The sequence below is a fragment of the Gavia stellata genome, chromosome 17 (genome assembly GCF_030936135.1).
Source record: "Gavia stellata isolate bGavSte3 chromosome 17, bGavSte3.hap2, whole genome shotgun sequence".
Lineage (NCBI taxonomy): Eukaryota > Metazoa > Chordata > Aves > Gaviiformes > Gaviidae > Gavia > Gavia stellata.
In genome coordinates, this window is record NC_082610.1 from 12,326,442 (window position 1) to 12,339,496 (window position 13,055).

General features: G+C 42.6%; 1 protein-coding gene and 1 non-coding gene across 2 annotated transcripts; both read left to right on the top strand.

Annotated features, from left to right (window-relative positions):
- Positions 1–385: 385 nt before the first annotated feature.
- On the top strand, positions 386–12,545 carry EIF4G2 (eukaryotic translation initiation factor 4 gamma 2). The gene is made up of 23 exons (XM_059826109.1): positions 386–553; positions 876–914; positions 2,779–2,843; positions 3,002–3,067; positions 3,508–3,633; positions 4,032–4,134; positions 4,817–4,948; positions 5,036–5,102; positions 5,186–5,337; positions 5,732–5,842; positions 6,441–6,524; positions 6,628–6,726; positions 6,967–7,108; positions 7,200–7,360; positions 7,793–7,906; positions 8,695–8,820; positions 9,070–9,174; positions 9,265–9,480; positions 9,797–10,055; positions 10,269–10,473; positions 10,937–11,148; positions 11,297–11,418; positions 11,722–12,545. The coding sequence occupies exons 1-23, from the start codon at positions 386–388 to the stop codon at positions 11,785–11,787; spliced, it is 2,940 nt and encodes a 979-aa protein (XP_059682092.1). The 3' UTR covers positions 11,788–12,545.
- Positions 7,948–8,105, top strand: LOC132318564 (small nucleolar RNA SNORD97). Its single transcript, XR_009484339.1, has one exon. It is a non-coding gene; the product is annotated as a small nucleolar RNA SNORD97 (small nucleolar RNA).
- Positions 12,546–13,055: the final 510 nt, after the last annotated feature.

Below are 13,055 nucleotides of genomic sequence, written 5' to 3' on the forward strand. Positions count from 1 at the left end.
TAGCTAAAAGCTCATGCAGAGATAGAAATAGTTTCCAAACCCAGGAAGCAAACCTGAAATTGGATCTGTACAGAAAGGCTCTTGGGGCTCAAATGGCAAGTCTCCTCCTTCGGATCTGATTGCAAGCTGAGGACCACAGCCTATAATCAGTTAATTTTTTACCTCAAACAAATTTGAAACGTGATCTGACTGAAGGGAAAGCTAGGCTGAAATGAATTTATTAAATAAAACCAAACCAAAACCTTATGAGAAAAAAAAAACTTATGAGAATACATATATATTAAACTATCCTTCTATGAATGTGACAGAATCAACTGTAACTCACACTCTAGGCCTCTAGACCTGGGACTCTGTAATCGTTGAAGCACAGGAGCAAACAGCGAAGATGCAGCCAAATTGCCGCCATTACCGGGTACGCCACTTGCGCAAATTTCCCTTCCCTCCTAGGCCCTACCGCCAACCATGTGGCGTAACGGCTTTCGCGAATACGGATGCTGCACTGCGGCGGTGGCACAGTTCAACCAAACTTCCTCCCTCCTCCTCCCACTTCGACGTTAAGGCCACCCCCTTTCTCGGTTATGATTGGCAAGACGGGCGGAGCCCTTCGCGGCGATTGGCGGCTGCTGGAGGGAGGTGGGATAGGTTGCGCGAAGGGTAATAAAGTTAGTGGGGCTGCCTCGGTGCGCTTTAGACGCGGCAGCGAGTCGGCTCTCTATGGAGGTGGCGGAGGGTAGTGTTGGGCCGTTGCTGCTCCTGCTGTGGTGACTCGGAGACTCGCCCTGTCCCGCGCGCTCCCCCCTTCCCCTCCCCAGCCCCGGTCCCCGGCTCCCTTCCCCTCCCCCCCCTTCTCTTGCCTTTTCCCCTGCCCTTGGTAGCCGCCGGGACCCGGGGAAGCTGACAAGGCCTTAGGGAAGGTGAGAAATGCGGGAGTGGCGGGAGAGGGGCCTGGGGCCGGGAGGGAACGGGTGCTGCTGCAGCTGCCGCTTAAAATGGCGGCTGCCCGGAGTGGCCGCCATTTTCTCGTCGGCTTCTTCTCGTTTTCTTCCGCACAAAATGGCGGCTTGGGTCGATGGCCGTTTCTGTTGTCGGCTTTCGGATTACCGTGGATACTAAACGAAGGTGTATAGGAGATCGGCAGACCCCGGTAGGCGCGGAAGGGAAGCTGGGCAGAAGTGTTTGGGGTTAGAGCCGCATATCTGCAGCGAGGGAGGTGGGGTCGGGTAGTGCTGGTTCATAGCTCGGCTTTTCGGGGGACCAGATGGGCTGCAGGATCCTCGTCTCTAGTCGCCGCCTCCGGGTGCCCTAGAGGTTTGTCCTTGAAAGGGAGTAGCCCTGGTACATGTTAGCGGGCTGCGGTCTTAGGATCTTTTAGGATCGTGGGGGGGGGGGGGGGGGGGGCGCAGTTGGTTGTTCTTAAGAGTCGGTGGCGAGAGGATTTTTCTTTTTTCTCGCCGTTCATTTATTCCTGTTTGCTTTTCGTGGGAGGGAGACCGGACTACCGAAAAGCCGTGTCTGTCGGCAGCAGCTTCGCCTCGCCCGTGTTTCATGTTAAGGCTTGGGCGGCGAGTAAAGCGAAAGCGCCGCTTGAGCGGGGGCATAGCGACTGCTTCCCCCCTCCCCCCCTTTCCGGGCGGACCGGGGCGGGTGCCGCGAGTGGACGGGGCCGTTTTCCGCCGGCGGCGGCGGAGCGGAGCCCGCTCATCTGCGTCGCAGAGAACAAAGAGCCGGCCCGGCTCCTAGCGGCGCCTGAGCCTGGAAGCGGGCGGCGCCCGGTGGGGGAAGGGGAGGCGGCTCGGTGCGCCCGGAGCCGCCAGCTCCATGCGGCAGGGTAGCGCCTGCCTCCTGCGGGGGGCGCCCTTCCCGCTCGCGCAGCCCTTTTGTTCGGCGGCAGCCATGTTGGGAGCCGTTCCTCGTGCCCGCGCTGGCTCCTCAGCCGCTGCGAGCGGCTGGTGGTGGGGTGCGGAGGGCTGTCTGGGGCGCGGTGGTAACGGCCGCCGCCGCCTTCACGGGCAGAGACGCGTTCTGTGGGGCGTTTCTGAGGCTGGCTTTCCGAGGAGTTGGCTGTGTGCTCAGTGCTGTAATGTCTCCGAGCAGATCTGTGATGGAGCCTCAAAATGCCTGTGGGGTTTTCTACGTGCTCCCCAGGCGTTTCTATCCCCGTGATTAGCATTCTGCTACGTCAGCAGTGCAACGAAATTTTTCTTCCTGCTGCTGTCTTGAAAGCTAGAATTTGAGGTGGGGAGGGGCGATATTTTTTCATTATTTAGTAGCTTAATTGACCGTTTGGACTGGATGTGGAATACGTCTCTTTTACTATATTAAGAGTGCGTTTTGAATCTGGTGGTACTTACTCCTTTCTTGACATAATTAATCATAGTTTGTAAAGCATATCAATAAACGATTCCTTCGATTATGCTGTACTAGCAGAAGAAAATACCTTTTTTTCTGAAAGTGCTTTTGGGGGGGTTGACGGGGTAAATTTGAGGCTTTTACGTTCTCAGTCCGTGATTCCCTTATCTCCTCCCTCACCCCCGTTGGGAAACGGCTATGATGATGAAATTGTCCTTTCTGTGAGCATCCCGAGTATTGCATAAATGCTGTCTTAGCTTTTACGAAGTCTTGTGTTTGGGGGTTCCCCTTTCTCTAACCAACACTTGTACTTCTATTGTAAGTTAGATACTATGGCTGCTAGTAAAACAACTGTAATATGAACGCTTGATTTGTCTTTCTAGGTTTTGTTTTTCCCCACCCGGTCAATTTAATTTTATTCTTTTGAAGATTCTTCGTTGTCAAGCCGCCAAAGTGGAGAGTGCGATTGCAGAAGGGGGTGCTTCTCGTTTCAGGTACTAGTAGTGTTTTTTTTGTTTGTTTGAACACTTGGAAGTGGAAACTGTCCTTTGAGGAGAATTTAAATTTCTTATGTGTATACCAAAACTGACATGTAATTGAAAGCATTGGGATTTTGAACTTACACAAGATTACATGGTTGTCTTTTTAACAGTGCTTCTTCAGGCGGAGGAGGTGGTAGGGGTGCACCTCAGCACTATCCCAAGACTGCCAGCAACAGGTATGTCATCTTGCTCTTCCGTTTGGCATGATTTTAAAGGCAGAGAATGCTTTGATGGTCAATACTGAGTTGAAAATAGAGTATCTTTAAACTTCTACAAGGAGTACTTGCTGAGTTCATGACATGTTAATGTCCTCCAGTCTATGGCAGGATAGCCTATAATCTGTTGAAAGCGTGCATCATGATACAGTGAGATGAGGTGCACAGGCTTTTCCATGCATTTAACTTGAAAAGTTTGGAGGAAGGCTTTTCTTGGGTGTCTTTTCTTAATTATTGTTGAGCGAATACTAAACAACAGATGTTGCATTGTTGGTAGGGGTAAGTGCATGCTCTTAGCAAAGCTAATGACAGAGTTAGCCTAAGTAAGGCAATACTGAAAGGTTAAAAGCACAGTTCTTGAAATTGTTTGTTTAACAGTCATATTCTTAAAAATTCTACAGCGAGTTCCTGGGGAAAACCCCAGGGCAAAACGCTCAGAAATGGATTCCTTCACGAAGCACTAGACGAGATGACGACTCCGCAAACGACAAAGAACGACATGATGCAATCTTCAGGAAAGTAAGAGGGTAAGTTCTTTGTAAGGATTTTTCTTTCTTTATTGTTTTCCTCAGCAATATATCTCTCCAGTAAATGGGCTGGAGGGAAGGAAGACATGTGGGTCTTGAGGTTGGGGGGGGGGGGGAGTGTGTGGGTGTGTGGTGTTCTTTGGAGGGAGTGAGGCAGAAACTAATAGACCAGCAGCAGCAGCAAACACTTGAAAAGTCCTTACTGTGAGAGGATTAGTCTTTTCTATAATACTTTACATTCTAAAGATTTCCCCAAAAAATGGTTGAATGGAAAATTGCACTTTTCAAGTTCTGTTTAATAGAGTCAATAAGTAAAGGTAATCTTGGGTCTAAAACTACTTGTAGCATGCTTACAAGATCTGTAATCCAGATTTTTATTTTTGTTTGTTCCTCTTTAGCATACTAAATAAGCTTACTCCTGAAAAGTTTGACAAGCTATGCCTTGAGCTCCTCAATGTGGGTGTAGAATCTAAGCTCATCCTAAAAGGGGTCATACTGCTGGTAAGCTGGCTGCATTTATTTTAACCACAGTTTCCTTCCATGTTAAAAACAAAGAGGTTGGCTGTTTTTGATGGTGTACAGAAGTACTGTGGCTAGTGTGGTGTTTGAGAACCCAAACATATGGAAATGTCATTCATCCTTTTTGTGTAAAAAGGATATACTGGGGAGGAAGTAGACTTAATGTTCTAACTTTCTGTTTTAGAAGTCTCAATCACTAAACGTGATGGGGGAATTTTTTTTTAATAATCTAAGATGCTAGTTAGCAGTCTTATTTCCATGGCCCCCCCTCTTCCTGTTCTCCTGAACAAGGCTAATTGTCTTGGAAAAACTAGCACAGGTGACCTCTTGGTGGTATGCTGATTTAACTATCATGTCACTTGGTTTCATCTGAGATCAGATTGATGATACTAACTTTGGTGTTTGATAAACCTCAAATTTGTCCCAATCCTTGGTTAAGGATTATAGAAGCTCTTTGGTAACACAGAGTAGCTTTTTTCCTTTGCCTCAGCATTAAGGCTAGTGTAAAACCAAAATCTGTTACTTCTGTATGCTTGAAATAGCAAAAAATAGTTAGGTGTCCTAGATCATATAGAGTGGTAATATTCCACTGTGTGTCTTGCAACTCACTTCGCTCATAACGTTTGCATCCTACTACATGCGGCCTTACTCGAAATTTATTTAGATCGTAGACAAAGCCCTTGAAGAGCCCAAGTATAGCTCACTGTATGCTCAACTATGTCTGCGACTGGCAGAAGATGCACCCAACTTTGATGGCCCATCAGCAGAGAGTCATCCAGGACAGAAGCAAAGCACAGTGAGTATCTCTCAGTCTGGAATGATAAATTTTGCTAGCATGTGTAGTTGCACTGATTAGCTTGTTTTCTTTGTTCTCTTTTCTTAGACATTCAGACGCCTCCTAATATCTAAACTTCAAGATGAATTTGAAAACCGAACCAGAAATGTTGATAGTAAGCTTTAAAACCACTTTAATATGGAATTTATTTATCTTATTTTTGCACAGCCATGTTAAACAGGCTTCTTTGTTTTCCAGTCTATGATAAGCATGATGGTCCCCTCCTCCCTGAGGAGGAGGAACAGAGAGCCATTGCCAAGATCAAGATGCTGGGGAACATCAAATTCATTGGAGAACTTGGCAAGCTTGATCTTATTCATGAATCTATCCTTCATAAGTGCATCAAAACAGTGAGTGTTCAGAGCAAACTAGGACTTCTAAACTAAAAAAATGTAAATGTTTAAGTGTCTTTGGGAATCTTGAAACATAAAATACCACCCACTGTTTGAAGTAAACAGTCTTTTGGTGATTAAAAAGTAAAATTGGCTTTGTTCAAAGCCATGGGAATTGTCTCCAAGTGAAGATGTAATTTGACCTAGACAGAAGTACCACAGGTACTTCAAAGTACATACACTTAATGAGTAATAAGTACTTCAGTTAGCAATTCTTAAACTGATTTGCAACTCCGTTTGTCTTTAGAACAAGATGAAATGTTTCTGCATGTCCCTGTGTATAAAGTTGTCACTTAGTATAAATTGTAATTTATAGTATGTTGAAATATCTAATTCCCCTTTAATATGTCAGCTTTTGGAAAAGAAGAAGAGAGTCCAACTCAAAGATATGGGGGAGGATTTGGAGTGCCTCTGTCAGATAATGAGGACAGTGGGACCTAGATTAGACCATGCAAAAGCCAAGGTATGTGCATATCCACTGCAGTTGTTAAACTCTTAGCCATAGACTTTAACTAGTTTAATTGCCTGAACCTTCTGTATTCCGTGTTCTATTCATAAGTACAAAACTGAGGTCTGATTTTCAGAGAGCAAGAGTCCCAACTATTGCTCTTCTATCACATCTCTGGATAGGAAAGGCCAATCTTTGAAATGGTTTTAAATGTCTTTCTAGAGTGCAGTTAAGGTCATTAGGAAGTTATACAAGCAAGAACATTGTTTCTGTAAAAGCTGCTTGAAAAGATGTGGTGAGGACCTCTGTTCTGAACTCAACTAGGTGATCTGATAACAGATGTATTTTGCACCTTGACTTGTGAGTTCTGAATGTAAACTTGAAATGGTATCGTAGTAATTTTGGCAGGTTTTCATCTCTGACTCAGATGAGATGTCTTGATGCATTAGCTTTTCTTAAGCTCTGTTGCCATCAAGGAGGTTGAGATAGCAGGAGAGGGCAGTTTGTTCTATTATTTGGTATTAGATGTCTTGAATGTGGTCACCTTTTCTGGAAACAATCAAGACATTGATAGATTCAGCCCTCACTTGTAACATCACTTTTGTTTTCCCAGTCCTTAATGGATCAGTACTTTGCCCGTATGCGCTCCTTGATGTCAAGTAAGGAATTGCCAGCAAGGATTCGTTTCCTGCTGCAGGTATGATGATAAAATGGCTTACTGCTTCCTTTGTTTGTGGGTTTTTTTTTTTTTTTTTGCAAAGCTGTCTGAATTCTTTGCTAATAATTCATTATGTTCCAAGGATACTGTGGAGTTGAGAGAACACAACTGGGTTCCTCGCAAAGCTTTTCTTGACAATGGACCAAAGACTATCAATCAAATCCGTCAAGATGCAGTAAAAGTAAGTGTTGTGTGTAAAATGTGCTTGGCTTTTGCTTAAGTGTTAAAGTGAATCCTTAGTCTCCTTACTCCATGTCACAAAACCTAGGCTGTGCACTTACGAGTAGCTCTCACAGCAGAGTGTGACAGTAGGGGGTTAAGGGTTAAAATCAGATGGACATTTACAGTGCAGGGCTAAAAACTTGACTTTGTCAGGGGCTATTACTCCAAACTGACCAAAATCATCGTTCCTGTTTTAAAGGATCTGGGAGTTTTTATTCCTGCTCCTATGTCTCAAGGGATGAGAAGCGACTTCTTTCTGGAGGGACCCTTTATGCCACCCAGGATGAAACTTGACAGGGACCCACTCGGAGGGCTTGCTGATATGTTTGGACAAATGCCAGGTATGCTGAAACTGCAAGGCTGATCTGATGACTCCGGCTGTACTGTATTGAACAAGAACTAAAATTGTTTTCTGTCTCTGTAACAATACAGGTAGCGGAATTGGTACTGGTCCAGGGGTTATTCAGGATAGATTTTCACCCACCATGGGACGCCATCGTTCAAACCAACTTTTTAATGGCCATGGGGGTCACCTCATGCCTTCTGCTCAATCCCAGTTTGGAGAACTAGGCAAATCTTTTCTGAAAAGTCAGGTAAGGAAGATGTTGTCCACAGGGTGACATCAGCATGTTTAGAAGCTCTTCTACAGATGCGTATGTTATGGATTATAGTCTGCTTATGTTGAAAGACTTCCTCAGATTTGATTCTGATAAGAACTGATGCTCAGCTGATACAAAAATTCTAAACCACTTTATAAATTGTGCAACAGATGAAAGGAATACACTTTTTTTTTTACTGCAAGAAAAGGTGCATGTGGCTTTGGTGGGTCAGAATGGTGTGTTTTATTTCAAAGATAGCCCTGTTTTTAGGGATAGATGCTACTTTCCCACCACCCCTGCTCCTTCTTTCTCCCTTCCTGGCGAATAGAATCTTTGTTCCTCTGGTCCCTCTGGTACTACTTACCATATGATGTACGCCACTCCATCATCTGCACTTCTTTCTCTATATCTCCCTTTCTGAAATAGGGGCAAAGCCAGCTCTACCATAACCAGAATCAGGGACTCTTATCCCAGCAACAAGGACAGTCGAAGGATATGCCACCTCGGTTTTCTAAGAAAGGACAGCTTAATGCAGATGAGGTACATTACATGCCTACATTACTTAAAGCCTATTCTAAATATTGCCCAATGATTATAGCAAGACGCGTTATTATGAGGACTAATGCTGGAACTCTTTCTCCTTCTCCTCCTCCTCCTTTGTCCCTTCCTCTTTTACCTTACCCCTCACTTTCCTTAGGGTATCCAGCGTCCTGTGAGCAAGACTGAGATATGAGGGCAATTTCTTGGGGTTGACCCTTCCTTCCCCCACACCTCCCCAGGAACACTACTCTGACATCAGTTCCCATGCATCATATTGATAACAGTACATTTAATTAAAACTTCAGAAAATCCTAAACTTTAGAAACCCTGAAGTGCTGGACCAGGCTAATTTTTTTAATTTATTTTTTTACAACTGGCTAGTAGGCAAAATGTCAGATGCAAAGTAAACTGCATTGTTATTTTGAGTGTTAACCAGGCCTGTATCCTGATTTCTGAGCAATTGGTAGAGTTTTACTTTGGCTATAAAATACATCAGCAAACATGCTAAGTATCTTCTTGGGTCTCTAACATACTGCATCTAAAAGGAGCAATTCCAGATCTTGATATCAATGGAACTAAATACCAGTAACTTGCAGCAAGTTGTGATTCATCAAGTCGTGCTTTTGGGGAATTTCAGTATACGTGGCTTAATCTGTATTTGAGTGTTAACATTGTAGAAATGGAAAAGTCATGCCTCAGTGGGATCAGTTGGTGTGAGTCCATGGCTGTGTATTCTTGGTCAGAATACTTGAAACAGTTTGAGTTTTTTCTGGCTTACCTGTTTACAGATTAGCCTGAGACCTGCTCAGTCTTTTCTAATGAACAAAAACCAAGTGCCAAAGCTTCAGCCCCAGATAACTATGATTCCTCCCAGTGCTCAACCACCACGCACTCAGACACCACCTTTGGGACAGGTAAATATAAAAATTGCTGTATATTGTTGTCTATGCTTAATTTCTTCATGCTTGTAAAACTTAAGAGCAGTTTCTAATATGGGAGGGGAGAGAGGGAAATCTTTTGTTGCATGGAGTAAGATATACGAAAAGAATGTCTGAAAACCTAATTTGACTTTATCTGCCTTCGTACATATGTAGTGTTTTTAAACTTGGTATAAATGGAGGTAGATGTGTACCTGAAAGAAACAAATTATGGTACTTTTTCAGCCGCCTCAACTTGGTCTTAAAACAAATCCACCGCTTATACAAGAAAAGCCTGCAAAGACCACCAAGAAACCACCTCCTTCTAAAGAAGAGCTACTTAAACAAACTGTAAGTTAAGTATGTAATAGTGGTTCTTGAACCCTTGTATATGCTTGTTAAAAATTAACGTTTCTTTAACTATACTTCTTTTTTCTTTAGGAAGCCGTTGTGACTGAGTATCTGAACAATGGAAATGCTAATGATGCTGTCAATACTGTGAGAGAAATGAGAGCTCCAAAACACTTCATTCCTGAGATGTTGAGCAAAGTAATCATTCAATCACTAGATAGGTCAGATGAAGACAAAGAGAAAGCAAGTACTTTGATCAGCTTGCTCAAGCAGGAGGGAATAGCCACAAGTGACAACTTCATGCAGGTACTGCAACCTGATAGGCTCACAGTCCTATGTCCCATGTGGCTGTTCATGATTTTTAGCTTGCGTGAAGGCAGCATGCAAATTTTTCTAAGTCCTGTTGATCTGAGGTAAAAATAATGTAGAAACATGTGAGGGGCATGAGGAGTGATGAAGGGAAGAAATGTAGGTACAGGATTTCAGGAACTGGAAATGGGGAACCTCTTGGCAAGTGATTCGGTGCAGAAAAGAAACGTGACCCCTATGTAGAAAGAGTTATCGCTGCACACAAGAATAAAATTACTTCAGAATTTCAACTGGTGTATTTACTGTTTCTTAGGCATTCCTGAACGTATTGGACCAGTGCCCCAAACTGGAGGTGGATATCCCATTGGTGAAATCCTACCTAGCACAGTTCGCAGCCCGTGCCATTATTTCGGAACTGGTGAGCATTTCCGAGCTGGCTCAACCACTGGAAAGTGGCACCCATTTCCCTCTCTTCCTGCTCTGCCTTCAGCAGTTAGCTAAGTTACAAGATCGTGAATGGCTAACAGAATTGTTCCAACAAAGCAAAGTGAATATGCAGAAAATGTTACCAGGTAAGAGTTGCCACATGGCTCTTAACGACAGCTCCTGTTAGTGTATGCAAGATGTTTTTACACTAGAGTAAAATACAAGTTTATTTTGATGCAGTCAACTGTCACAATTCTTAAGAATGGTGTTTCTTAAGAGGTGGTTAGACCCACAAACCATTGATTATAGGTTTTGATTAGCACCAGCACTTAAGTTTGTCTGTCTTATTTACTTGTCAGAAATTGACCAGAACAAGGACCGCATGCTGGAGATCTTAGAAGGGAAGGGGCTTAGCTTCTTGTTCCCACTTCTGAAACTGGAGAAGGAACTGCTAAAGCAAATAAAATCGGATCCATCCCCTCAAGCCATCTATAAGTGGATTAAAGATAACATTTCACCCAAACTTCATGTAGATAAGGGATTTGTGAATATATTGATGACCAGGTGAGATGCTGTCTTGATGTAGTTTAAACACGTTTTGTTAAGCTACCAATAAGTCACTAACTCTGTAAGGGCTGACATGTAGCTCTATGCAGAAAAAGATGCAGTACACAGGGAGTTAAATTGTTCTGGGTGGGCCTGCCCTGTATTAAACACACGTCGTATTTGAGAAGAAAAGCAAGTCCGCAGGCTTGCATCATTGTGAAGTGTTGGTTTTGCTTGGGAAGAAGTCAAAAGCTGTGTATTATTTTTCTAAAATGCTTCAGAGCTGTAACAAAAGCAAAACTAGGATTTCTGTGGTGCACAGTCAACCACAATACTAATCCACTGTGCATGCACCTAAGTGCTGATACAAGCAGGAGGGTATTTTTAGTAATAGCAAACTGAACTTGAGCGTACTTGTCTTTTTTAGAACATGAAACGTAGCTGCTTACCAGTTGACAGAACTTACCTTTTTTTTGTCCAGTTTCTTGCAGTATATTTCTAGTGAAGTAAACCCACCTAGCGACGAATCGGATTCTTCGTCTGCTCCATCTAAAGAGCAGCTAGAGCAGGAAAAACAACTGCTGCTTTCCTTCAAGCCGGTAATGCAGAAGTTCCTCCATGACCATGTTGATCTGCAAGTGAGTGCTTTATATGCACTCCAGGTGCACTGCTACAACAATAACTTTCCAAAAGGTATGTGCATCAAGATCTCGCCCAAAATTTAACTTGTGTCTGCTTGCTTGTGTCTGTATGGCTTTCAGGCTGGTCACTACATTTCTTAGAGTCAAGTAAACTGTTCAGAAGGTTATAAAGCTAACAAACTTTAAATTTACTTCCATAGGCATGTTACTGCGCTTCTTTGTTCATTTCTATGACATGGAGATCATTGAAGAAGAAGCCTTCTTGGCATGGAAAGAAGATATTACTCAAGAGTTTCCAGGGAAAGGCAAAGCTTTATTCCAGGTAAATATGCTAACATGAGAGATTTGTCTTTTGTGATCTCTGCTGCACTGGAGTGCTTGAGAACACTTTCAAATAGTGTTTGAGATTTGTTAGTATCTAGAAACTTCATGGAGTATTTCATTAGGAAGGAGTGAGGCAAGATGGACTAAATCTTTATTCTTTACTAGAGACCTACATTTAGTGCAAAATGCAGCTGAAAGATTTTTTTAATATGAGTTGGGGTAAAAAAAAAAAAGCGTTCCACAGAAGTACGTAGTAGGGAAATAATTCCTGCGGCCTTAAACCATTTTTATGTAACTGCAGGTAAACCAGTGGCTAACCTGGCTGGAAACCGCTGAAGAAGAAGAATCTGAAGAAGAAGCTGACTAAAGAACCAGCCAAAGCCTTAAATTGTGCAAACATACTGTTGCTATGATGTAACTGCATTTGACCTAACCACTGCGAAAATTCATTCCGCTGTAATGTTTCACAATATTTAAAGCTGAAGTATGTCAATAGGATATCTTCTACAAAAGGTTTTTGTAGTATGTCTTAATAGTCTACAATAAAAATATTTTAGAGTATCTTTAATGTTTAGATAACAGTGTATTAGCAGCATGCAATAATTACATCATAAGTTCTCGAGCAGAAGCAGTCTGTTGCAAGGATCTTCTTTGCCGCCAGTTATCATAGGCTGTTTTTAAGTTAGAAAACTGAATAGCAACACTGAATACTGTAGAAATGCACTTTGCTCAGTGTAATACTTGAGTTGTTGCAATATTTGATTATCCATTTGGTTGTTACAGAATCCTTAACTGTAATCGATGGTTGTTGCCGTAATAGTATATTGCCTGTATTTCTACCTCTAGCAATGGGCTTTATGTGCTAGGTTTTAATATCCTTGAGCCTGGGCAAGTGCACAAGTCTTTTTAAAAGAAACAGTTTACTTGCACAAAAACTGATCAGCTGAAGAGATGGTTTAACGCCCTTTGAAAGAGGTTTTTTGTGGGTGTGAAACATGACATGGTGAGAAATTTGAATTGGTCCCTCTATTATAGTACTGAAATTAAGTCTACTTAATTTATCAAGACATGTTCATGCCCTGATTTTATATACTTGTATCTATCAATAAACATTGTGATACTTGACTTGTTTCTGAATGTCTCCCAGTAGAAGAGCTTTGACTGACAACTAGTTTACTTATGGAAGGAAACACCAGTGGGAGTTGACTTAGACTGGGACCATCTTAGGATTCTTTCTATAGTAATTGTCTTAACCTAGAAATTAATTCTAAATAAGGTCACAGGCAAGATTAGACACTACGTATTTGCTGTGACAGGATGAAAATTAAGAAATTCTGCTGAAGAAATGGTAGGAGTTTGCCTTGTGGTCTGACGTGTGTTTTAACAGTGAGTATGTGCTTTTTAACTTCTAATGCTTTGAACTTTCCTCAGGTCACATGCATGTGTTTTAATCAAGTGGCACTGTCTATTAGCTGCCTGTTTCTCAAATTGGCAAAAAAACCCCACAGAACATTTTAATGATGTTGCATTGTACAGGCTTGAAATGTCATCTATTAAATGCTCAGATACTTTACTTCCTCGAACCTTGTCCCTAGTGAAATTTTTTTTTCCTCATTGATAACTCAGACTTTCACT